The sequence below is a fragment of the Hypomesus transpacificus genome, chromosome 16 (assembly GCF_021917145.1).
Source record: "Hypomesus transpacificus isolate Combined female chromosome 16, fHypTra1, whole genome shotgun sequence".
Lineage (NCBI taxonomy): Eukaryota > Metazoa > Chordata > Actinopteri > Osmeriformes > Osmeridae > Hypomesus > Hypomesus transpacificus.
In genome coordinates, this window is record NC_061075.1 from 2,023,811 (window position 1) to 2,048,748 (window position 24,938).

Here is a 24,938-nt window from a genome sequence, read left to right on the forward strand (position 1 = left end):
AGCCATTCCAGACACGCCCCAAATGCACTCTGGGATTTTATTAATCAACAAACGTTCATCAATATGTATGAAAATAGAACTTGAAATTGTGATTAATGCCTTTTCTGTCAAATGCTAGATCTTGAATTCTGTTAGATTTTGAATTCTAATAGACCTACAGTACCACAAAACACAATGAAATGTAATCAAGATGCTGTCTATGCTAGTAATTTTGTATGAAAACACAGTTCATTCACTATCCAACAATAAAGCACTTGGAACAATACATTTACAATACAAATACGAAACAGCTTGAACAAACTTCGCACACCTTTTTAGAACATTTCAACAAATCCAAACATCTTTTTTTGGGCCATAACTACAACACTCAATAACGTAACAATAAACATTCAACAACGCTTTTTTTTTTTGCGAGCTTTCAACCTTTCCTGTCTGACAGTGTAAGGCGAGGAGGCTCGGGTGCAGAGGTATGGAACTACAGGTTGTAGGTCTGGCGGATGTTCAGGGTGTCCCGCAGCATCAGGTCTCGGAGTCGCCACAGTGCATCTGCCATCGTGTTGTGGGCACCCTTGCTCTTTAGCCAGTGCGACGGCAGTCTGCTCTCCTGCTCTCTAGTCAGGCGGACGTCTTTCTTCCGAGCTACTCAAGCGTGCACACACACACACAACACATGATTCCTACACAAATACATACTACCATGTCCCCCATCTCAACAATCTAATACACACATGCATGTCAGGGGGGAGGGGGAAGACAAACATCCATAGTGTACTCACGTTAGACAAGAAGATCCCACGTTTGAGCTCGATATTCGAGGGAGTAAGATCCCTGTCATGGAGGGAAAACTTACCAGAGAGGGTTTGGTCCCATTTGCTGATGGTGGAGGAGTCTGCTCTGAGTCCTTCGATGTACTTCAGGTAGGCCTCTGAGTGCAGAAGGCGCTGGGGTTTGGGTGGCGGGGACACAAACATGGGTGTGGAGGGCTGCTGGATGGCTGGCTGGCCCACCTGGCCCAGTCCTGGGTATGGTGGGGGGGCCTGCTGCCCTGCACCGACCATGCCCATCTGAGGACACAGAGCTGCCATTAGCACTGATACTCAAACTCATAGTAGTTATCGTTTGTCTTTCCCCAGGTACTGAATAAAACAATTGGGATGCATCATCGGAGTAGCTCAGAGGTTACCTGTCCTCCATAGGGATTCCCCCCTCCAGGAGCCCCAGCCATGACATTGACACCTGTTGGGAGGCATCCAGCATAGACAGTTACATAGACTTCTTAGCATAAGCCTCTACCCCTTCTCGTGGGATTGGGTAGTAGTAATTCTCTTATTAGACAAATCAGTACGCTAATGCCCAAGATTAGATTTAAGAGTGCGGTGGCATGGGCATTTGGAAATCCTCTCCATCTCAATGATCTACACTGAAAGGCTAAGTTTGTCCGAGGTCTCTTAGGGTTAGATACAGCAAAGCTGTTGCATGGTGTCGTCGAAAGAAACGTTGCATTCCCAAAGACATCATATCAGCAAGCTAACGATAAAGCCGAGCCTCAGGTGAACCCCTGTGACCTCATCACCGAGGGACCTCAGCTCACTGTACAGGTAGCCCCTCCAGCAAATTAAGAGTGGCAGAAAGGAAGCAACTGCATGGCCTGTTGGGCGGGCCGGCGGCCGAGGGGAACGTTGCGCTTACCCTGGTATGGCATGCGAGGGAACGTGGGCATCCACGGCGGCAGGAGATGGTGGGGTGAAACAGGCGCCCCCATGTGATGCGGTGGCATGCCAAGTACCATGCCGTTACCAGAGCACTGCAGGGCCATGGTGTGGGGCCTGTATGCACCCATCATGCCTTTATCAGCAGAGGAGCGGGCCGTGACGCCACACGTTAACCATGCAACTACAGTGACAGAAGTCATGCAGCGGTTAGACAGCATGCATTCACGTCTATATTTAGCGCTACAAGCAGAACAACACAGACAATACAAATCGGCTAAAGCAATTACACAGAGACGAGGAAACGTGAGCATGCACGTCGTTGGCAAGCACGTCTTAATCTTCACAAGCAGCCTATCACGATGACGCAGGCGACGTGAAATGCTTATGTCATGAGACGGGGGGCAGTGCACGGACATAAGAGGATTACACCCGAAGGAGTTCGAAGGTGGAGGAGGCGTCGGCAAATGAAAAGGGCATGCTAGCAGTTGAGCTTCTTATTCCAGCGTCCTCGTCTGCGAGGGGTTACCTGACACAGGCGTCATGCTGGGATTAAGCATCCCCATAGGGGTCGGGGGGGGCACCACCCCCATCAGCGCCCCTACTGGGGTACCTGCTCTTGGGGAAGCCTGCTGTTGGGCTGCCCTCTCTCGCTCCTGCTGCTCCGCTACTTTGGCTGCCCGCTCTGCAGAAAAAAAACACCACGCTTACTGACCGACCGACCGCATCCTACCGTACGAACAGTTTAGAAACGAGATCTCGCAATCCTAATGGGTTAAACGTGGCTTAGGGGCCAACGGTGTACAATGTATAATTTACATGACGTCATTTAACAGACACTCTTATCCAGAGCGACTTAGAGTAAGTACAGGGACTTTCCCCTGAGGCAAGTAGGGTGAAGCGCCTCGCCCAAGGACACAACGTCATTTAGCACGGCCGGGAATGGAACCGCTCAACCGTCTGACTATCATAAAGCAGGAAATCCACCCCACCTGAAGCTCTAGACCAAACCCTAACCCGTCCGGCTCTCACCCTCGTACTCGGCCTTCTTGGGAGCCTCCAGGTTCCTCCACTCCGTCCCCACGAGGCGACTCAGCTCCCCGAAGGAGAAGTCCGGGTGGCGGGCCTTGATGACCGCTCGCATCTCGCTGCTGAACAGGATGTAGCCGCTCATGTTGATCTTCCTCTTGGAGCCCTCCTTCTTGGACAAGCCTTTCATGGACTTCGGGGTCGACTGCAACCAGAGACGGGCGGCGACCGCATGACGGACAATTGGACACAAGGGATGATTGCGGAGCTGAAAGTCCAACAACACTACCACACGACATGAGATATTCCTCGCAAGAGTTTTTAGTCGTTCGTAATCAAAGATCACAAGCGTCAGCCTGCTGAAACGAAACACTTATTTCGCAAAACACACCCTAACTAACTAGACTGAGTGTGGGCTGCGATATGGTCTGGAGTGATATGGGTTGAACAGAGCCCGTGCAGTATCCTACTCCGCTAACCTGCGGGGGGGTGTAGGGCATGATGTCCATCTCGCTGGACATGGGGGTCTGGATGTGTGGCAGGGACGCGTCCCCCAGGTCCCCCTCGTCCTCCCCCAGGTCTTCCAGCTCCTCGTCCGTCATGTCGGCAAACTTGGCCTCCAGCTCCTCGATCTTCCTGTCCAGCAGAGGAGACGGCTCCTTCTGGGGCACGATCAACTTCCTGTCGGGGCGGATCAGGGGGGGAGAGTGAAGTCGAGGTTTACACCTGAGAACTTATCTTTCAAAATGTTTTATAATAAAAGAAATGATATCTCATTTTGAATCAGTCATTCATAAATCCCTTTTTGATTTGAAACACACACAATTTCCGACCTCCCCAAATGATGACCCCTCATCACCGTCAATCTCACCGGAAATAGTAGATCTCATCCTCCACCACCTTCCCAGAGAGGGAGAAGCGCTTCAGGCCCTTGAACTTCTTCATCTGCTTGTCCGTCTCGATGTAGCGGCTCTCACACAGCAGCACGTCCTCCTCGGGGACTTCAGTCGGCCTGCACGACAGGTAGTCCTTGAAGGAGGACACTGCGCACTTTCCTGTGAGGTTTAGATACGTTGAACTTGGACATTATTGTTTTGAATGAATATATACAGTATTACTACTGTGTATATATATATACAATACATTATGTATAGAAAGAAACAGGAAATAAAAAAACAAATACAATTGCAGATCTACATCATCCCCTAAGCGTGTGACTCTACCTATGATACAGGTCATGGGGCACGCCTCCTCCAGGTTGCTAAGGAACACTTCCTTCTTATAGAACATCTTGGTGGGCTCATGTTCCGTCTCCTCTGGGTGGATGAAGATGGGCCCAAAGAAGTAGGCTGACCCATCCCGCACCCACATCTTCTCGATCCTGCTCAAGAGAAACAACCACAGAGTTTGACACCAGTGTTCTTATTCTGACCTTTTTCCCAGCGAACAATGTGTATTGACATTACCTGCCCACACGGTGGCGCACTAGTCCATGGGAACGTATGTAGACGCAGTCTCCCACTTTGAGCCACGAGTCGTTGAAGCACAGTTGCTCGTAGTACTGGCAGCCCGGCTCCCCATTGGTCATGTCCATGGACACGTCCTCCCTCTCCTGCACAACCAATCACACGTATTCACTTCAGGTCATTCATCATGAGTAGAACCTTCAATAAGATTAAGTGAACTAAGTATGCTTAATCATGCACACATATTTACATTATAAATATATAGTATACATATATACACACACACAATATTTACTCGTTTGTACTATACATACCCTTTTTCTGTCCCGTTTCCCTGGCGTTGGAATAATATTGCTGGATTGAGCACAATTAGTCTATGAATCTTTCTCCAAATGGAACTCACCTTATCCACGACCGCATCTGCACTCTTGCCCTCCTCTTCTGCTATGTCCGAAGGCTTCTCATCTTCATGTTTTGGGGCAAACATAGAGGCAACACGAACTACAGGCAACGGGATGTCACGAGGGGCAAACCTCACAGAGCTCACAGGCATGGTCCACATCTTGATCTTTTTGAAGGACTTGGTTTTGGCGGAGTAGCGGGATTCACAGACGTATACGTCTTCCGCTCTGAAGCCGTCGGGGTGAAGTTTGAAGTACTCCTGAGAGTTCACAAAACGTTTCACGTCAAACTAAGATTTTCAGGTGTTCTGTAGCAGGCACCTCAGACTGACAGAATTGGCCAACTGCCTCACCTTCACAAACATGACCACACATTTGCCCAGAATTTTGTTGACAGGAACTTTGTTGTAGTAGTCACTTTTGAACACCTCCTTCTCCAAGAACTTGCGCGTAGCAAGATGAAATGTTTCATTTGGTCTGTAGAACCAGCAACCATAAAGCCATTTCTCACCTGTGACATTGGAAACACAATGTGATAAGCAATAGCAACAACCCAAGCTGGCTAGCTAAAGCACATACTACTTTGAAGCCAGGATGATATCAGTATAGCTACGGTTGTACGGCAGACACTCATACAGGTCTAGGGTGAGCTTATAGGAGGGACTAGGGGGATAGCATTGTAGCTAGCCAGTTCAAGACCAAAGAGCCTATCAAACGAGCTACGCTAGCATTAGCATAACATGGCTGCCTGAGGATCAGGGAGCCCGGAGGGAGTCGACCTGCGTCGTCCTGCCACAGACGCTCTATGCAGACGATGTGAGGCTGGAGGTTGGGCTCGGCAGGCTCCACATAGACGTAGTCTCCCACGTGGTACATGCTGTCCTTGAAGCTGCAGTCCTGGCTGTAGGTGCGCTGCAGGCCTGACTGCCACGGTCCGGCTGCAGGCTCCCCACTCTTCTCTGCCTCTGTGGGGATCCACACCACTATACTGTCACATCACTTGTATTCTGCAGCCTGTATTAGGACATGATTTTAGGACGGTTATCGTTTCAAGCGGTTTGATGTTCTGGATCGCGCGTGAAGTCACTTCATTTTGCATTTTCTAGGTCACGAATTATTCTGCCTGCCTGGTAAGGTTAATTATATATATATGTTTTTAAAGAATAGACAGCATACCTTTTTTCTCCTCCTCTCTCTTGACCTTGTCCTCCTCCATCTCCTTGGGCAGCTTCTCCTTCTTCTCCTTCTCCACGTCGCTGTGCAGGTGTTTGGAGGTGTAGCTGAGGGCGGGGGACAGCAGGATCTCACCGTTCTTGCACAGCTCGTCTCGGATGCGGGTGAAGAACTGCTGCAACTCCACGGCGTCCTCGAAGATCTCAGAGTCCGTCCTGTGGGCGGGGCGGGCGACGTCACAACCAGGCTTTTCACAACCCCCAAAACTCAAACAAAATATTTAGTTTTTTTCCTCAACTTTTTGTTCTTTTTGACTATATTAACCAAGAATACCACAAAAGAAAATGGCCTCCCCATACCGGTGCATGCGCCTGGCTTTCTCCAGCACCTCAAACATGTGATCCTGGAACACGTCCAGCCTCTTGTAGCGCCCTCGGTCCACGTTGCCCCTGATGATCTCAAAGTTGAGCGCCGGCTTGTCGGGGCTGGCGGGATCCGCGGCCGGGATCTCGGCCAGCGAATCGCTATAGCAACGGCCCTCGTCGTCCTGATGGCCGAGCACGGAGACGAAGAGGCTGCGGACGAGCTCCTGGATGAGGCGGGCCACGTCGGGCACGTGGGCGTCCTCGCCGCCCTCCAGGTCGCGCCGCGTCTCCAGCAGCACCCGGTGGAGCATCAGGGCGTCGCGGTAGATGAGCGACTCGGGCTCGTTGTAGGTGCAGGCGTTGTTGAACATCAGCACCAGGTCTTCCACCAGCGCGTCCACGTCCTGGTACTTGTTGGCCAGCATGTGGCTCTTGACCTTCTCCATGTCCACCGGCTTCTTGATGGCCACGTAGTAGTCGGGCAGCTCGGCCCGCGACGGCAGGCGCAAGAAGATGGTGCTGAGGCGGCGGCCGCGCTTGTCGGTGAAGTTCTTGACGGCCTCGTAGAGCTCGCTGAGCTTCTGCTGCAGGGGGGTCAGGTACTTGGACTTCTTTAAGGTGAGGCTGCTCTTTCCTGGAAGACAAGAGGAGACGTCTGGCCGTGCGTGTGTGCGTGTGCGCGTTCCAACACTCATGCCTTTCAGATACCTTCAATCAACATGTAACGCGGTATGTCCAGTATGTATAGGCTGCAAAGACATGAATGGATGAATGAATAATACGTGAATAACAAACGGCAACATACTGATTTTAAGTTTGGGCGAGATCATATCGTCCTCGTCCAGCAGGGGGCCCAGTTCTCTCCACTTGTCCTTCAGTAACTTCTCCAGGATGTTTGCGTCGTTATAAACCTAAACCAAGACCAACATCAGTGGACAGGAGCACTGAGGTCCAAAGACTGTTGGTTATAATCCTTCAATATACTGTGAGGACCTCTATCACAGCTGACAAAATAAACGTAAACGTCATCCGGTGTTCTGATTGGACCGCTCACCTGGGAGCCCTCCTCGTTGTAGTGCCGTGCGTTGCGGAACATGAGCTTCAGGTCCTCCACCATGGAGTCCTCGCTCAGGTACTTGTCTGAGCGGATGTTGTGGTCGATGATCCTCAGGTCCATGGGCTCCAGGATGATCTTGTAGTAGTCGGGGTAGTCCTTCTTGGAGGGCTTGACCATGAAGAGGTCACACAGCCTCCTGCCAGTGCCCATCTCGCGGGCTTCGATCACAGAGGAGTAGAGCGTCTTCATGCGGTTCTTCTTGGTGTTCTTCTTGTGGCTGGAAGTGATATGGGAGGCGTGAGGGTCTCGGGCTGTCCTGACGGATGATCATGTCGTCGTGGTGGATACGTACCTCTTCCTCTTGGTGCTGCTGGTGTCGGACATGGTGGAGGAGAGCATGCTGTCGCGGTCATCGTCCTCTCTCCCTAACAGTTCCTTTCTCTTCAGCTAAAGGACAAGTCGACACACACACACACAAATATTCAAACTCTCTGAGTACAGTACAGCCGAGCTGTTTTCCCCCCTTTTTCCACCCATTTCAGGTGTCTCGAACCACGACCGACCTGCTGAATGTGCTGTAGTTTAAGCGCTCGCTTGTAGATGGAGGAATGGGGCACGTTGTACCGCTTGGCGTTCTCAAACATCAGCGAGAGGTCGGTGTCTATGTGCTCCACGCTCTCGTACTCGCTGTTCTTCATCTTGTTCCTGGGGGGCAAGAGGGGGCTCTCATGTTTGGAAAAGGAGGAGATAGAGACATGTCCTGTACAATCCATGTGGTAGTGCAAATATAGGCAATATCAATAACAATACGGGACGTTCATCTGATAGATACTAAAATGCCTATAAACCCTAACTGATCCATCCTGATTTTTACCAGGCCTGGACAGATGAGAGTGGCCCTACCTGATCTGAAGCAGGCAGGTGGGCTGGCTGATCTGCTGGTAGTAGTCAGGGTAGTCTTTTCTGGAGGGCAGCTGGAGGAAGGGCTCGGAGATAAGCTGGCCCTGGCTGTTGCGGGCTCCGCGCACGGCTTCGTACAGCTGAAATATGGGGTTAGCTATGTCTATGTTGGAGTGAAGGCTCTCTGCTTCCGACTCCACCTCGTCATAGTGAACAGACCCTGAGAAAGTCACAGACAGACAGACCAGAAAGATATGTCATCTGAGAAAAAAACATCTTTAGCTGAGATTTTCTTCCAATGACGATCCAATGGCAATTTCCATTGTAAAGAAACAGACAGACCAATGAGACTTACCAGAAAGTATCCCATCCTCATCACTCTCATACTGAAGAGCCATGGTGATGGCTGAGAGGCGGTCTCCCTGGGTCGACCTTCTGTTCCTGACACACACAAAGATGTTACAGATGGTGTGAGGAGTCAGTGTGAGGTCATGTCCTTTAATATTCACACGATGAGGCTACCTGATGCGAATGCTGGATTTGACTGGTTCTGCATGCTCCATCTCAGCCTTTCGTTGAGCAAAAATCTTTTTGATATTATTGGCATCCTGAAATACATGATAAATATAATGAGCAGTTTGACCTAAAGTGGTATCAATCAAGAATGATGTTCTTATTAAAGACTTTGTACCAATCAAGCTTACCTTGAAAACTTGCGACCCAGGCTCATTGTATGTTTTGGCGTTCTTTACCAGGAGATCTATGTCTTTCCCCATGGCGTTAACACTTCTGTAGAGGCCCATCTGAGAAACAGCAACTATGTAAGCGATTAGTTCATAAACACGTTTGAAATAAAATGTGCCTAAAACACAGTCGGATCACTTCAGGCTTCAAAGACTTTGATCCAATTTTCACAGTTAACTAAATCAATGTGCGGTAAAATATAAGTAATTATCCACGGAAACAAACCTGAATCCTCTGGGCGATGATTTTCAGGTCTATTGGATCCTTTATAATGGCATAATAGTCTGGGTATTGCTGTCATAAGCAGAACACTCATCAAACCTTGAGAGGAAGCTCAGTCAAACATGCAGATTGAGTAGGACAGACAGAATGGTTCTTACTACTTTTGAGGGCAGTTTGTGGAACAGCTCGCTGACGAGTCGTCCTGTGGGCTCTGTGTAAGACACCACAGCGTCAAGCAGCTGTTCCAGTACCTCTTTCAGGCAGGTGGGGGCGTTCTGCAGGTCAAACACAATTACACTCAACTTAAGCTGCTCCAGCTACAAACTCTGCTTCAGTCCCGTGTGTCCCAGATCCAACGATCACCTCATCCTCATTTGAACCTCCCGGGTGGTCTTGTGCATCGTCTCCGTCCTCATCCTCTTCATCATAATCCCCTCGCTGGACAAACTCGTTCTTGGTGCGCAGGTAGAGGTCCCACAGCTTACAGGCCGCCCTGTACTCAGGAGTCTCAGGCTGCAGGAATAGAACACATCATAAACTCGTGACTCGTGTTTGTTCAAGACCAAGCAAAAGTGATTTTTCAGGAACTGTCACTCACAGGCAAGGAAAACAGTCAGTGCATTGCCTGAAAATTGTGTTACATTTACATTACATTTAGTCATTTAGCAGACACTCTTATCCAGAGCGACTTACAGTAAGTACAGGGACATTCCCCCCGAGGTAAGTAGGGTCTTGCCCAAGGACACAACGTCATTTTATATGGCAGGGAATCGAACCAGCGACCTTCTGATTACTAGTCCGCTTCCCTAACCGTTCAACCACCTGACTCCATGTTGTTATTCCATTGTTTTGTTGTCTACCTACGAGTCAGTCCCTTCACAACTGTGTGTACCTTGTAATATGTCTTTGCATTGTTGAAGAGGAGCTGGAAGTCAGCAGTAAGCTGCTCCACATCATCGTACTCCTCCATCTTTAGCTTCTGCTGGAGCTTCATCATGTCGATGGGCTGGGACACAACGTGGTAGTAGTCGGGTTGATTTCTGTGGAGAGCAACAGGTCAAATTATGTTTCAAAATGACAAAGAAACTATAGAAATTATCTAGTAGATAATATGCCTTCTGTACCTTCTCTTAGGCGCTCGTATGAACAGCTCACATAACATCCGACCCTGGTCATCCTTATAGTCTCTTATTGTGTTGTACAGTTCATGGCAAACAGCAATCTGTTCACGAGCATTCAAATGACATAACAATACTAGATAACATACTGTTCATTATGTGAGAACACAAATTATGCAAAACACAAGGTTGGCCTTCTATAGATGACATTACTATATTTTTTACTTAAGAAGCTTAGTAACTGAAAGAACCTACGGGATCCACCGTAGGAATGTTTGAAGTTCTTCTCCTTTTTCGTCCCACTGAAGTCACTAAGGATGAAGGCTGGCCGTCGTCAAAGTCCCCTCCGCTCACACTACTGGAGGGGGACGTAGCCCTTCTCCGTTTGGAGGCCATGACTAAAACACCTGTAAAGAGGCGGATGTTTATAAAGATTCGACATGATTGATCAACAGACCTACTTCAGTTATGGTTTTGTAACTCAATGGCCATGCACATAACCATCATATTAACTGCAGCCAGGGATTGTAATAATCAGATTATTGGCTATATTAATTTTCTTTTCAACGTCATCATCACTTTCATTATTAAAATTAAAATGAATTTGAAAAGACATTCAAGTGCGGCTTATATGGGATTTGGGGCGGTTTCCACAACCGCCAGCTTCAACGCCACAGGCTCAGCATCCTTGCGTTTCCAGACAGGTTACTAACTAGCTAGCGTAGTAGCCGTTTATAAAGCAGTAAGCAAGCTAACTATAGCCCCAGCATCATCAGCCTAAAAATACTGATAGGTAAACAAAGACAGTCAAAACACTAAATTGATAAATACACACCACGGTTGAGGGAATTTATCCCTGTTTGCTAAACAATAGTGTACCTTTTATATCTTAAATTATTTTATACGATTTGAGAAGGCTGGTTGATTTCAGAAAGATAAATACAAATTTAACAATAATATACCACACAGAAAGTCACTTCCGTATCCGTAAACACAACAATTTCACAATAAAAGGCCTAGTAGCATGAATTTACAAAATGTACTTATCGTTGCATAATCAAGTGTTGTTTTCATTAAAAAAACTTACGACAAATTACAGTAAAGTATACTTATAATATGTACAATATGGTATACACTGACAGTGTGGGTTGATTTATAATAATGCGCAAAGGCTCAAAAACTCTCTTTCAGCATTACTGTCTCAAACTTCTATTTTGAAAATAATTGAAGAAATTAAAATATTATTGCTGTTGACTTGCACAGACATTTTTCTCTGCACAAACGCAACTGCACTGCAGACCAGCATTGTACACAATCTTAATTAATATTTCATATTTCACTACTTGTGTCCACTGATAATTAATAATAATCATCATTGCTATCATTTTCCACTGTAAACTAGAATAGGTTAGTGAAAGATAGCTATAAGTGACTGAGTTTTGTTGGCATTCTTTGTTTGAGAAAAATTGTAAAATGCACACACAAAAAAACAAAAGTGCAATGTCAAATGAAATCGTTTTTTCATCCAATATGTATTGTTTCAATAATTAAAAAAGAAGAGGGTATTTTTGTTACATCGGTGTACATACAGCCAATAAAGTAATACAATATTTTGATAATTGGGCCATTGCATCAGTTCAAGTAGTGATGATTTTTCTCAAGCGCGCATGAAACCTGGAAGCGGAAGTTCGAGCTTCACGTGGTTGTTTCGTTACTGCATTCGAACACGCACAATTCATTTTTTCCTCCTATTGAAGTTAAATGCAACAGCCTCACAACCACAGCACTGAAAGTATAGAATTTCTTTGAACATTTTCACATTTTTAGTACCAGAATGATCAAGGAGAACCGATGGAATGCACCCCCTAATGCACCGGCGTGCATGGAGAAGCATCTGGACTCTGCGCAATATAGGGCAGGTAAGAAATGCAACAGTTAGCTAGCTAGTATTTTTTGTAGCTTTGCACGTGGTGTTTGTAACGTGTACTAGGTTAGTTAGCAAGCCCAGTCGACTATCTGGGTTTGTATGTCTTCACCAAGTTCTTCAAGACACTCTCGTATTGATTAGCCATTTATGGAAGTAAGTTTGTCTTTGGCGGCGTGGCTAGTCTAAAGATAAACTCTGTTGTAGATAGCATAGCACAAGTACATACTATTAGAAGGTAGGGAGCAAAAGCCTTTGACATGACGTGATGCGCTCCCAGAACTAGCTCCGCCAGTCAGGGTCAATTAGGCAAAGGTTTTGTTCAAATGTCATTGTTTTTGGTACGATGAGAAAATGAAACAGCCATGCGTGGACGTTGAGATTCACCCTGTCAAACAACACGTCACCAGCAGGGCGCGCACAGCTACTGGCTTTCCATTAAATTGTAGTGTCTAGTATCACTCCAGGACTAACTCGAGGTCCGTTTCCTCTTTATCCCTAGACGGTACGCTGCTCCTGGGGGCCTCGAGCCTGACTGGCAGATGTTGGCTGGGGTCTATTTGGGTCTACAGTGACCCAAAACAGTCTCCAAATGAAGGTTTTTGCAAGGCTGGTGTCCAGACAGAGGCCGGGGTTACAGATGCCAAGTGGGTTTCGGAGAAAGGCGTTCTTGTTGGATCTGACTCTGGTAAGCAGGCAAATGTTTAGCTTTTCTGATCTGATCCACTCCATAATAAAACCATAGAGGATGCCGTCACTTGCAATCGAAAGGAGATTTTTTCAGTGTGAACAATGTTGTGAATGCAGGTGCCGTGGAGCTTTGGGAGTTGACTGAGGATGAACGCTTGTTGGTAAACCGGTTCAGCAAACATGAGCATGACCACATTGTCACCAGCGTGAGCTCAACCACTGATGGAACCCACGCTGTCAGTGGCAGCATGGACTGCAAGTTCGTACACCCCACCCCACCCATACACAGATTGAATGTCATTACAACCCAGTATTATGTGCAGACACATAATTTTGGGGGGATAACGTTTTCTCATGCCTCTTTCTGATTTCTCTCTCCTGCAGGATCAAGGTTTGGGACCTCAGCCAGGAGGCAGTGGTCAGCACATACAGCGGTGAGTCGACACGTATTCTAGTCCGAGTGTCCCCTGTGCCGTCCAGTTACTCATTGTAGCAGTCAGTTTGTGGCGATCACGTCAGTCACCCACCTGTCTAGTATAAGCTGAAGTTGCTTTCCCTTCACCCAGGCCACTCGATGCCAGTGTCGTGTGTGTCCTGCAGCCCAGCAGACGACTCCTTGTTCCTCTCCTGTGGCGAGGTAAGACCTATGCTCTGTTGTAAAGCTCTCTCTTGGATAAAAGCGTCTGCTAAATGCGTAAATGTAATGTAAGAGCAGGTACTAGGCTGTGAACAGTGGCGTGCATCTGGATTGATGTGGCCTTGTATGAGTTGGTTGTTTTTAGAGATTTCACTAAACGCATGCAGATCCTTTATGTTCCAACTAGTATCAGTCATGATGATGTTTCCCGGTTCTAACTGAAGTCTGTTTTCTGCTCCCCCAGGATGGAAGGCTGTTACTATGGGACCGTCGGAAACCTACTAAACCAGCCAGTAGATTAGGTAAACAAAGACAGATCCAGTGTGTTCCATCCATAATGTGTTAGCTTGAACAGTTCCTTTGGCTTTTTTAACTTGATTGGTTTGATCTGATCCCAGATATCGAATCCCCCAGCTGTTGCCCTACCTCGGTGGCCTGGCATCCTCACAACAGGAACACCATTGCTTATGGTAAGGACCAACTACGGAATGAACTACAATATCCATGGTGCACCAGTGCCCAATTGTCAACCTTACCCTTGCTGTCCCATACTGTGTTATGCCCCAGGTGATGAGTTGGGAAGAGTGACAATGAGGGACTTTCAGGGAACAGAGCCAGGCCAGATGCTGAGTTCCCACAGTCGTAGAGTCTCTGGTTTAGCCTTCTCCTCACACAGGTAAACACTGGCTCTGCTCCACTCACACAGATGAGTAAAACCTCAGACACAGGCTCACAGGGATTAAACGGTCAAATGGACTTGTCCAAGCCCTTGCCTGGCATGAACCGCAGATTAGTTTGAAATAACCGACCACACAACCTCTTCTTCCTCAGTGTCCCTATGCTGGCCTCCATCAGTGATGACTGCTTTTTAGCTGTGATGAACTCGGAGCTCAAAGAAATGTAAGCGTTATCAAAACGATGCCCTCACTTTCTGACACCAGTGATCACGTACAAATACCCCCGTCATTCACCACTATTCTGGGGTTGTTTTTATCTTCCTGTCGCAGCTTCAGGGACGGATCCCACCAGGACTTTGTCCGCGGTGTGTGCTGGCTCCCTGGGGTCTCAGACTCCCTCACCACTGTGGGCTGGGACCACCAAGTCATCCACCACACCGTGGGGCAGGCCGCACCAGCCACCGGATCCTCCGCACCCCCACCTTAGGCCTACAGGGCTAGGTCTGAAGAGGAAATTGGTGGAAGAATTGAGATTTGGACCTTTTTCTGTTCCCGGTTAGGAGCTGTAGAGTTTTCCCAGTGTCCCTAGTTTATAGAACAATTTACCAATTTTGACAGAAAAGACAAATTGGTATAGAGCAGTGAATGGCACAATATGGAGAAGTGACTATTGTGACTGAATGGAAGGGGTTTGGCAACCATAACATGTATTTGAAGCCTGCCTGGTCAAAACGGTAGGGTTCAGTTAAGGCCACTTTGGTGATGGAAGTGTGTGAGACGTGTGAGTGAGATACTGGCTCTTGGGCTAACAGGATTACACAGGTGGCTTAAACTTGTTCTCAACTGCAGATATATTGGTACCATGGCTTATCCATGGATTCTGATATAATTACACAGTGGACTCAAAGAACCTGGTCTTATATTTTACATGGATTTGCCTTCTTCCCAAATTGTTTGTTTAGACCGACTTACGATGTATATAACAAAAAGGATGTAAATATAATGCGTAGTTCAGTCTTTACTGCAGTGCTTCTGTAGAACTGGGACTTCTCCTCGTCTGGCGTTTTGGTTTGGTGTTCTCAATGTTCAAATGCAGATGCAGAACCATACATCACTGCAATGTACGTGTTTAAAGACTGCTCCACGGTTTGGATGTACTGGAAATGCCTTGTGTTTCTGGGGAAATATCCCACATTTACTTCACTTACATGCCATCTGTTTCTCCATCCTTTAATAAAAGTAATGTCTGTATGATATTCACATTGTGACATTAATTGTTGGTAACAACCTCCACTAGTATGTTTAATAATTATTACAAATCAAGATTATTTTTCTATTCATTTTACAGATTAATAGGTTTAAGAGTGATGAGTCGGTATGACTCATCACTTGTTTAGGTATGTACACATGGATATATAATAATTGTATTTATATAAAATTAGATTTCAAGTTTATCTAAATTTAAATTGAGAGTTAAACTAAAATGGAAGAGCACAATGTTTGTATATACAACATACCACTAAAGGACTAGTCTAATGGCTGTACAATCATACGGTAACACCAGTCTCTTGACTAGGGTATGATTTGCTGGACTTGCTGGTTTTGTTTTATCTTGGTGAAATATATATAAATATATAGCATATTCACTGGCTAAAGTACAGAATCCTAAGAATAAAGTCCAGGCTGAATACCTGGGAGCACCTTGACAGATTAATGACATTGAATCTTTGATCCAGTGACTTCAACGAGGCAATGTGTTCACTGATGAATAAGCAAGTGAACATTTTGATTAAAGCAATCCAAGTGTAATCCACCCACTTAAGAGACATTGGGGTTTGTATTGCAAACTACTTGACACTGTCCACAGACTGTGCTCAGATCCTTTTGCAATGGCGCAATCCATTTTGGGGTGAAATCAAGTCAAATTCTTTAGTTTTTAATAATAGTCTTTTCTCTCCATTGCACTAAATAATGATGACTGCACATAACATTTGTGTTGTCTAACATTCAAAGACATCAAGTCATGGGGTTATCATTGGATATTCATGAAGAGTCTCCTTTGCTGACTAGCGTGATGGGTTGTGTGGTTCCAGGTCGCACGGTGAACGTCATGCCGTGTGGCTGTTTGGAATGGGGCCCAGTGCTGCAATGAAGTAAGAGAGGGGTGTAAACATGATCAATACTCGAGTTGTGTTAAGATGAAATATGTCTCATGACTGAAATCTAGACTGATTGCTATCTAAATCAATAGAGTTAAGAGTTATTTTTGAGGACTGAAGCTAAGTAAAGCTATTCAACAATGCAACAACAGCAGGTCAATCGCAATTACGATTTGGCTTTTACCAGGTGGAAACTTTTGATGATGCATCTTGAGCTTTTTTGGCAACTTTAGTCTCCAGTTCATGTATGTCCAGGCCTTTTGTTTGGACAGGCAGAGTAGAACTCTTTGGCTTTTGGCTGAACGTGGACACCGGAGTCACTCTTGGGGCCACAGGTGTCTTGGTGTCCTCTTCCAACAGAGGAGAGCCCCATTCGTCAGAAATGGCCTCAGTCTCCTTGACTGGCACGGTCAATTTCTGATCCATCTCCAGCATCTTCTTTTGCAGGATGCTCAGGAGGGTAGCTTGGCTGGATGTGAGAGAGCTCCCAGGAGATTGAGTGGGGGGAGGCGTCGCCTTGGTCTGGACTGCAGGCTTGGGTTTGACCCCCATGGTAGTAGGAAGAGGGAGCTTAGGAGGGCTTGGAGGCTTCGGTTTGGCTGGGGGAGGAGGGGGCAACTGGGCTTTGACAGGAGTAACAGGGGCGTTGGTGGTGGGGGGGAGGGAATTCATCAAAGGAGGGGCAGGTGCCGGCACACTGGGTGGAGGTCCGACAACCTCGTCATCGAAGTTAGCAAATTCTGGTGGGGGAGGGAGTAAGGGCATACATTGCTCCTCGCCCTTCTCCTCATCGCGAACACCGTCAGATGGTGAAGGACGTCGCTCAGCACTCTCCTTCTCCACATCCAGACTGATGGAGGAGGAGGACCTGGAAGTGAGCAGGACTGGGATGACAGGAAGCTTCTCCGTAGCCCTGGCCGGCTCGGGAGTCTGCATCCTTAGCGTGGGCGTACTAATATCCATAGACTGTGGCCTCTGTGGAGGTCTGTCCAGAGAGGTCGCAGAGGAGAAAGAGGTGGATCTAGGGACGACGGTGAAGGAGTTGGGATTGGACTCGCAGGGCTGAATACTGGCAGTGGGCTGTGGCTCACTACCCTTAGCACTATTCTCTCGGGACAGAGTAGACTTGTGTTTATCTCGCTGTTTGGCCGCCATGAGCAGAGCCAGTGGGGATGCTGCAGGACCTTCCTTCGCCGCTGTGGCCTCACTTCCCTTCAGCTGACGTAGTTTACGGTCCAGCAAAGGGCTGTAATTGTGGCCCTGACTTGGAGGTTTATCCAGCCTGACCTGGTTTGCCACTGGGGCAACAGAAGGAACAGGAGATGCCCTCGGAAGCTTGAGTGAACCTTCCTGAGCTGGTTTGTCGACTTCCTGTTGTGCCGCAATTGTTGTCTCCATTTTTATCTCTGTGTTGGTCTGAAGCTGAGCTTGTGGAGTAGGAAGGGTAGCATGTAAGTTATCTTTAAGGTCTTGAAGGCCTTTCTCTAGATGATTGCCACAGCTGTTTCTACGGGCCGGCTTGGCTGGTGGAACAACAGATGGGGTGTTGTCGTCGACTTGGACAGGCCCAGCCACAGAGTCAGTTGTCTCAGAGTCCTCCAGGAGTAGGATCTGCTTAGGCCTCTTCTCACGGTTCACCTTTTCACCAAGGATGGAGGTCTTGGAGATGCTGTAGAGCTTGGCTGTGTTCTGGGGATTGAAGCTGGAGGGTGTGGAGGTCTGAACTGGGGAGGTTGGGGCAGGGGTCTGGGGGGGTCCATCCAGGCTGGGGATGGAAGACAGCCTTGTAGGCTTTAGAGGGGGGTTCTTATGAATCCTTTGAAGAGGTGGCGGAGGCGTGAATTTTGGACATTCTGTCATATCGGGGATAAAAGGTGACGGAGGGGTGGAAATTGCCAAAGAGGAAGTAGAAGCATTAGAGGACGTAGAAGGGGGCTTGGGAGGAGCCATTGGTGGAGGTTTGAGGAAGGTAAGGTCCTCCTCCTCCTCCTCAGAGGGGGCTAATGAGGGGGGTTTGGGAGGGGGCATGGAGGGAGGCTGAAGGGATGCTAGGTCAGCAGAGTTCAGGTTCCCCAGGAAGTTTGGTGGTGGGGGGATGAACGAGGGAGGAGGTGGCGGTGCCATGGAAGGTGGAGGAGGTATGAATATTTCTCCCCCCACCAAGTCAGGTACAGATAGAGCTGATCCATTGGACAACCGGTCTCCGTTGACTACAAAAAATAAGAGGCAAACAAATGACCCGAATCAGAGAATGTACAGCATAGTCATTGCTATAGTCATTGTCTATATATCAAAACAATAGCTTTACTTTCAGTCGTGGTTGGCCTGATTTCTAAAGAAACTCAAAAAACAATTGATTCCCTCCTGTTCTGCAAACATGCTTGCCAGCAAGTATCGCTGTGTTATTGTGAAATTTTGTCAAACATTTACTTGTTCTGTATTTTAATCCCTTTACGGAAACACATATTGGTGTATGTGCTAATATGTCATTAATCAGCTGTCTGTCTGAGACTAACAAAAACGTTGGGAGGTGGGAATTTGAATTAGCTTAGCTTTTGTACACAAGAACAGAAGATATATCACAGTATTTGAGGTTGTGAGGAGAGTGACCCTCACCTGCACCATTGAACTTTGGTCCTCCGAATGCAGGGAGGTCAGGAACTTTGGGTGTTGGGACAGCAAACCCTTGCACAACATCCGAGGAGGGCTGTGGGAAAAGATCATAAAAACACCCTGAACTTTCACATTTAACCCTGATCTCAGCTTAGGTTAGCCACTGACATTGTCATCTGCAAGGCTCGAGGCTTACAGTTTGGAGTGAACCAACCTGTTCTTCAAACAATTTTCTGGGCTTGTGCTATGCCTCGAAAACATTGAGCACTTTTTTAGCTAATTACACTGACTCCACCCAATGACCTTGAAATGAAAGCATATGTTTTGCTTTTAGAGCCTATTTGAGTTGAAAGCTTGTTAGTGTGGCCACTCCTATGATGTGTCATTGACATACAAGAAGGGTAGGGCACAGCAGGTAACACACCTTCGTAAGTGGGCATGCCTGCCTCGCAGCAAAAGGGCCATGCCGTCAGATAGTCTCCTGCCCGTGTGACTGACTGTTCTTAACACCTCCTAAACATCGCTAAAAGTAAACAAAGATTTTGTTTACACAACACAGGGCTGGCAGACTGAATATCAACACATGCCCTTCAAGAGATAAGGTTGGGAAACATAGCCAGTATCCAAACCATCCTCCTCAACATTAGCACGTCTTTGATCTGCCTTCTCAACAGTTGATTACACTCCCATTAAGTAAAATAAAGGTTACACTTCTATCACCAATTATTTCCTGTGTCAGACAAGGTTAAAGTCAACAAGTACTTGTTCAGTTTACATTGAAAGTCACAAGGTACTGTGCTCATAATTCCCATAATTTCAAGCAGCACACTTGGAATTCTGTAATCACTATCAAGAAACAAGTTCCTATTTTCAAAAACAACAATGAAAATGTGTTTCAATGGAAAGCAAATGGGACTGACATTGGAGCCTTAATTAAAGTTGTAGGAATGCACATTTTATTTCAGTGCCATGGGTGGGGCATTACATACGGCTTTGCACCCCATTCAATCTCTATCTATGTCTTCACTTTCCATGACTCACTTAAAGTTCCATCCCAAATGATAGTCAGACTCTGTTCCAACCCCATGCCTGGGTGCGCCTCATTCAACACATTCCAGAAAAAAAGTCACAATAATGCTCCCTATTCTTTGGTGTTCAGATTGTCAGAAACAGCTAGAACATCTTCGAGTTGAGTAGTAGTTGGAGGAACATTTAGATACAGACGCTACAGATGAGCTGCTTATAAGGAAGATTCTAGATGTCACCAGGTCAGTCAGGGTGTCTCTCTCAGGGTAGCTGTTTCAATGTACCCAACACGTGAACTACAGTGTGACAGTTGTTGATGAAGTTGAGGAAAAGTTAATTTAAATGAATGAATTAACTTGTACAGTAAAAGCATTGAAATGAGACAATGTATTGACTGCTTGCCCATAGTGATATGGAAGAATGTGCATAGTCAGCGCAATAATATTTTGCTTTCAGACTGACAGGTGACAGATGGGCCTGCAATGGTCTCACAGAGATGATTACAGGACTGCCCTTTGTGAGGTCATTCAGATTGCAGCTCTTGCAGTAAACTACAATAAGCTGAAAAAGTTTACTTTACGACAACATTTACGATTGGAAATTTGTTGTTGACAATATTTAATGTACAACTGCAGAAATGCAAACTGCACGGGCTGTATTAATGCATGAAACAGCACAAATAGGGAACTTAAGAAAATGCCAGTCAGGGCATATAAACCAAATTATTATCTTGATGTTTACTTTACATTGAACAGTTGTGTGTGCACATGCAAATGTGTCTTACCGCAAAGTGCTTCACGGTAGGCCTGGACCTGACCTTGGCAGTCCCCGACTCTGGAATGGCTGATGAATCTAACACCAGCTCCACATTATCTGAGAAAAAACAAAGACATACAGCACTTTATTAGTTTGCAGTAGGGCCTTCCACCAGCATAGGCCTACCACCACAACAGATGGACCGACCGACAAGAAACATGCTACCAGACAACAAGACAATGTTTTCATTAAAACATGTTCCATTCAAATTGTGAGAATGTTTCTCTGTAATTAGATTCACAGTCTAGTGACAGTGTAAAGCTGAGTGATTGTTGGTTCCCAGAGGTGAACCGACCACCATTGTTACGACTACTGTATGTGTGCCAGTTGCCAATCCCTAAATTAAAATGTGATGTAGCGTGCACTTTTTTGGGGGTTTTAGAACAAAGGAACATTTGCACTTGAATAACAAATTCTCATCTGTGCTTAGTACTTCTGTTTCACCCCTCTATTGAAGTTGAGTCTGAGGTGTTCACTTGATCCAATGAAACATATATGTTACATCATGCAACAACCAAATAGGATAGTAATCCAACAATAAATTACCAATGGAACTACCTGTCAAAGAGTATTTACATTTAGTCATTTAGCCGACACTTTTATCCAGGGCGACTGACAGTAAGTACAGGGACATTCTACCCGAGGCATGTAGGGTGAAGTGCCTTGCCCAAGGACACAACGTAATTTTGCACGGCCGGGAATCGAACCAACAACCTTCTGATTAATAGTCCGACTCCCTAACCGCTCAGCCATCTGACCCCCATATTTCCCCATGATCATATCATAGACATGTCATTTTCTTCCACATTTAATTAAAAAAATTACACTGAAGTACAATAGAAAGAGAGCTAAAGATTATCATAACTATATGGCCTGTCTTTCTGTCTTGTATCAATCATACCAGCCTCAAGACACATACTGGATGGATTTAGTGGGAAATGTGGAACAGGCCTGGACTGAAATGGCAAAACATAGTTGCCACTCAGCACAGTTGATCATTGCTATGTTTATGTGAGTATGACTATCATATAATTTATGCACTAATGTTAAGCACATTAGGATTGGGATGTGTTTTCGTTCGTGCACCTGACTGATTTCCATGAACCAACGCCTTCGAATCCTATTTGCACAGCAATTTCCCTGTTGTCTGCGGTTCTCAAAAGCATTGACCAAACTTAAAAGTGAAGTTTAAGGAATATAGCATGTTTTTAATTTGATCTGACCCGCTTTTGAGACACCAAGCAGACCTAGCATAACATCTAAATAAAAGAACTCAAAGGATGCTATGAAATGCAAATTATGGCATCTCCAAATGATAACACTGTCCTACCATGGTATCATGGCGCAACATCACACCTCATTGCAAAAAAACTGGTAAAATATATAAATAAACACCATATCTAGTATAATGTTATGGTAGGCCTACAGGCGATTCTAGAATCAGACATTTAGGGGGGCTCAGCCCCCAATGAGAATGTGATTTGTGTTCTTAATCTGCGCCATGAAATTAACTAGGCCTACCTACTTCTTCTCCTTTGGTTTTACTGGCAGGCTACCAACGTTAAAGGTGCATGGCGACACTGGATATTAAACTTGTTTAAAGCCCTCTGAACCTGTAATTGTTTGTCATATGCCACTAACAGACACGTTTGTAAACTCTTACGTAAGAGCACTAAAACGTATTTAAGATCATAATAATTCATAATAATTCAATTTTTAATTTTAGTATCATTTTTAAGGGTGCTGAGATTAAATTTAGGTGTGCTTGAACACCCCTAAAATTGTCTAAAATCGCCACTGGTACTGCCACATATTCGTCCTAATTCCTTGGCTAAAGTTTCACTTAAAAGTAGCGGTATAGTTAACAGGATTACCATAGTTGGATTACAAACTATTGCTGTGGAAATACTAATAATAATCGGTCAACAATAATCTTCAAGTGCAAAGGTTGGTCGCGAGAGAAACTGGAAGTTGGAAAACGAAAAACAGTGTTATAATTCTTCTCAATGGTCCTGAATGACACACTTACCAATATCCTGATTAACTTGAATTTTAGAGTCGAAGAGTGATGGTTTTTTTCGCCCTAAGAAATTCAGTGATCCCTTTTTCATGATTTTCTCCTACGTGTGTTATATTCCTGAAGATTAGTCAAGTTAACACATAGTGAGTATCGTTAGACTTGAGCCAAGCGTCAAAGGAGTTTCAATCTTGTAGAACCATTCGGTTTGCTTTACAACAGATGTATAGCTCAATGTACTACAGATTTGATACTGAATTGGTGTAAACTTCGAGGGAGATAGAAAATGGCACCTGTCTCCGCCTACTGCCCCGTTCTCCTTGCCTTCCCCTTTGTATGTTGACAGGTGAGGCAGAAAGAACGCAGAAATCACTCCCAGAACCGGCCTGCCAATAAGCACACACGCCTTCTACCATGACTAAAACATTCCAATAACATTCACACGCATCTAAGCAACGAACTGTTCTTGCTTCCTTCCTCTTGATGTATATCCAAGTATTTGTAAAAGTTTCATTGTGTTTGGCCCATCTTACACCTGTTTTAGGCAGGCTTTCTTTTGGACTGCCTAAGAACAGCAACAGTATCTGGATGGTGGTAAAGTCTTTACCAATGTTTATAATTAATAATTAATCCCCAGGTCAGGTGGCTGAGCGGTTAGGGAATCTGGCTATTGTTCAGAAGGTTTCCCGGTTCGATCCCGGCTGTGCAAATGACGTTGTGTCCTCGGGCAAGGCACTTCACCCTACTTGCCTCAGGGGGAATGTCCCTGTACTTACTGTAAATCACTCTGGATTAGAGCGTTTAGTAAATGTAAACCTTAACATTGCTTCATGGGATCAGTAACTGTGTGAGGAAGTTTAAATGGTTGTAAATTACCTAAGGGTTCATGATTGAGTTTGGTTTCTTCTATAGGACTAAGGTGTCATTGATTGAGCGATAGATTTTTTTAAAGTTCTGAATCTAAGTATCCCTGATTAGATTATGATCAAAATGAGATCCTGATCAAGTGCCTGTAGTAGTAACCTCATAACCAACCTCCTCCCCTCATCACTCCACTGGAGTTAATCCCTAGGCTTTGGTTTAATTATTATCTGCATCAATCATATTACCAAAGAAGGTAACCTGACTCAAGGAAAGCAAGTTAATGCAAAGATAAAATGAGAAGCTGTACTAAAGAGGATTATGAATGCTTTCACTTTGTGGATTGACTATATGTATGCACAAACACATGACCCATACACAATGCCAGATCGGTCAAAGCAGTGTCTGTAATTTCTGGAACAGCTACCATGGTACTCTAGGTCACTCATTGATTGAAATGTATTGAAACGTTTATATGTGAACAGGTTTAACACCATTTCATATGTGTGCCACAAACAAACACACGTTCATTGTCCTGAGCCTCTCTCTCTCTTTCTCCCTCCCTCTCTCTCTGTCTATCCCCTTAGGTACAGTGTATTTTAGCCTGCTGCATATCTCCATGGTTGAGTTGGAGACTATAACTTGACTAGTCCATCCTGTTTTATGTCCATAGTACGAAGGCATCATGTCGACTGTCGATATGTTTAGAATTTGCAGGCCAGGCATGTACCAAGGAAGTCAAAAAACATGACGAGCTTCAAAAGCAGGTATCAAAAAATGTAATCAAACGTACTTCAGCACACACTTTGTTAGAGCACATTCCAAGTGATTGATGGCTGGTGATGATATCAGTTTCCCTGCGTTGTGAGTTTTTGAGTGAATACATTTTTTTATATAGTTGAACCTGTTTGACTGAAACGACAGAAATGTCATACGTCAAATAACTTGGTGTAATGTAGATAACTTCTCTGTTTGGGTTTGATGTTGTGAAGCGTGACAAAGTGTGTTTGTGTAGTTTATTGAACACCATAGACATCATTGTCATATTTTGCCAACATCTGTATTAGTTCTCTCTTTGTTGATTAATTTCTGATACAAATCATACCCATTTTGATCACTGTATTCATGTATATAATCTTGGACAAAAAATTGGATTCACATCTAAATGAAAAGCAAGCTCAGAATCTTAGTAGAAGGGAATCCACAGAAATATACTGCCACAATTTATGAAGTATTTTTTGGTGTTGATATCTGTAATGACACGCAGTTATGATGCAATTACAGATTTCATTATATCCCTGCATTGTGACATCATAGCACCAACATCTGTAAAG

General features: G+C 45.5%; 3 protein-coding genes across 8 annotated transcripts; 1 reads left to right on the forward strand and 2 right to left on the reverse strand.

Moving 5' to 3' along the window:
* Positions 1-20: 20 nt before the first annotated feature.
* Positions 21-11,170, reverse strand: pbrm1 (polybromo 1). 6 transcript variants are annotated; one of them, XM_047036689.1, is made up of 30 exons: positions 11,020-11,170; positions 10,440-10,591; positions 10,191-10,288; positions 9,959-10,106; positions 9,430-9,579; positions 9,225-9,341; positions 9,070-9,138; positions 8,805-8,903; positions 8,623-8,708; positions 8,456-8,535; positions 8,104-8,320; positions 7,764-7,905; positions 7,553-7,647; positions 7,198-7,477; positions 6,949-7,054; positions 6,138-6,777; positions 5,782-5,993; positions 5,385-5,570; positions 4,959-5,116; positions 4,608-4,865; positions 4,205-4,350; positions 3,962-4,119; positions 3,610-3,793; positions 3,218-3,419; positions 2,742-2,943; positions 2,323-2,394; positions 1,690-1,893; positions 1,184-1,236; positions 851-1,064; positions 21-639 (listed from the first exon to the last, which is right to left on the reverse strand). In XM_047036689.1, the coding sequence occupies exons 2-30, from the start codon at positions 10,578-10,580 to the stop codon at positions 476-478; spliced, it is 4,881 nt and encodes a 1,626-aa protein (XP_046892645.1). In that variant the 5' UTR covers positions 10,581-10,591; positions 11,020-11,170; the 3' UTR covers positions 21-475. The 6 variants fall into 6 exon arrangements, with proteins under 6 accessions (XP_046892645.1, XP_046892644.1, XP_046892650.1 ...); XM_047036688.1 differs by having other exon boundaries at positions 8,456-8,541; XM_047036694.1 differs by having other exon boundaries at positions 1,690-1,845; positions 2,239-2,394; positions 8,456-8,541.
* Positions 11,171-11,854: 684 nt separating this feature from the next.
* wdr77 (WD repeat domain 77) lies at positions 11,855-15,368 on the forward strand. The gene is made up of 10 exons (XM_047036696.1): positions 11,855-12,103; positions 12,611-12,796; positions 12,916-13,057; positions 13,183-13,232; positions 13,365-13,435; positions 13,680-13,737; positions 13,834-13,905; positions 14,003-14,111; positions 14,267-14,335; positions 14,443-15,368. Exons 1-10 carry the CDS (start codon positions 12,019-12,021, stop codon positions 14,597-14,599), a joined length of 999 nt encoding a protein of 332 aa, XP_046892652.1. The 5' UTR covers positions 11,855-12,018; the 3' UTR covers positions 14,600-15,368.
* Positions 15,327-23,068, reverse strand: LOC124478477 (uncharacterized protein C6orf132 homolog). Its single transcript, XM_047036695.1, has 5 exons — positions 22,756-23,068; positions 20,695-20,783; positions 18,888-18,978; positions 16,456-18,481; positions 15,327-16,255 (listed from the first exon to the last, which is right to left on the reverse strand). The coding sequence occupies exons 1-5, from the start codon at positions 22,835-22,837 to the stop codon at positions 16,156-16,158; spliced, it is 2,388 nt and encodes a 795-aa protein (XP_046892651.1). The 5' UTR covers positions 22,838-23,068; the 3' UTR covers positions 15,327-16,155.
* Positions 23,069-24,938: the final 1,870 nt, after the last annotated feature.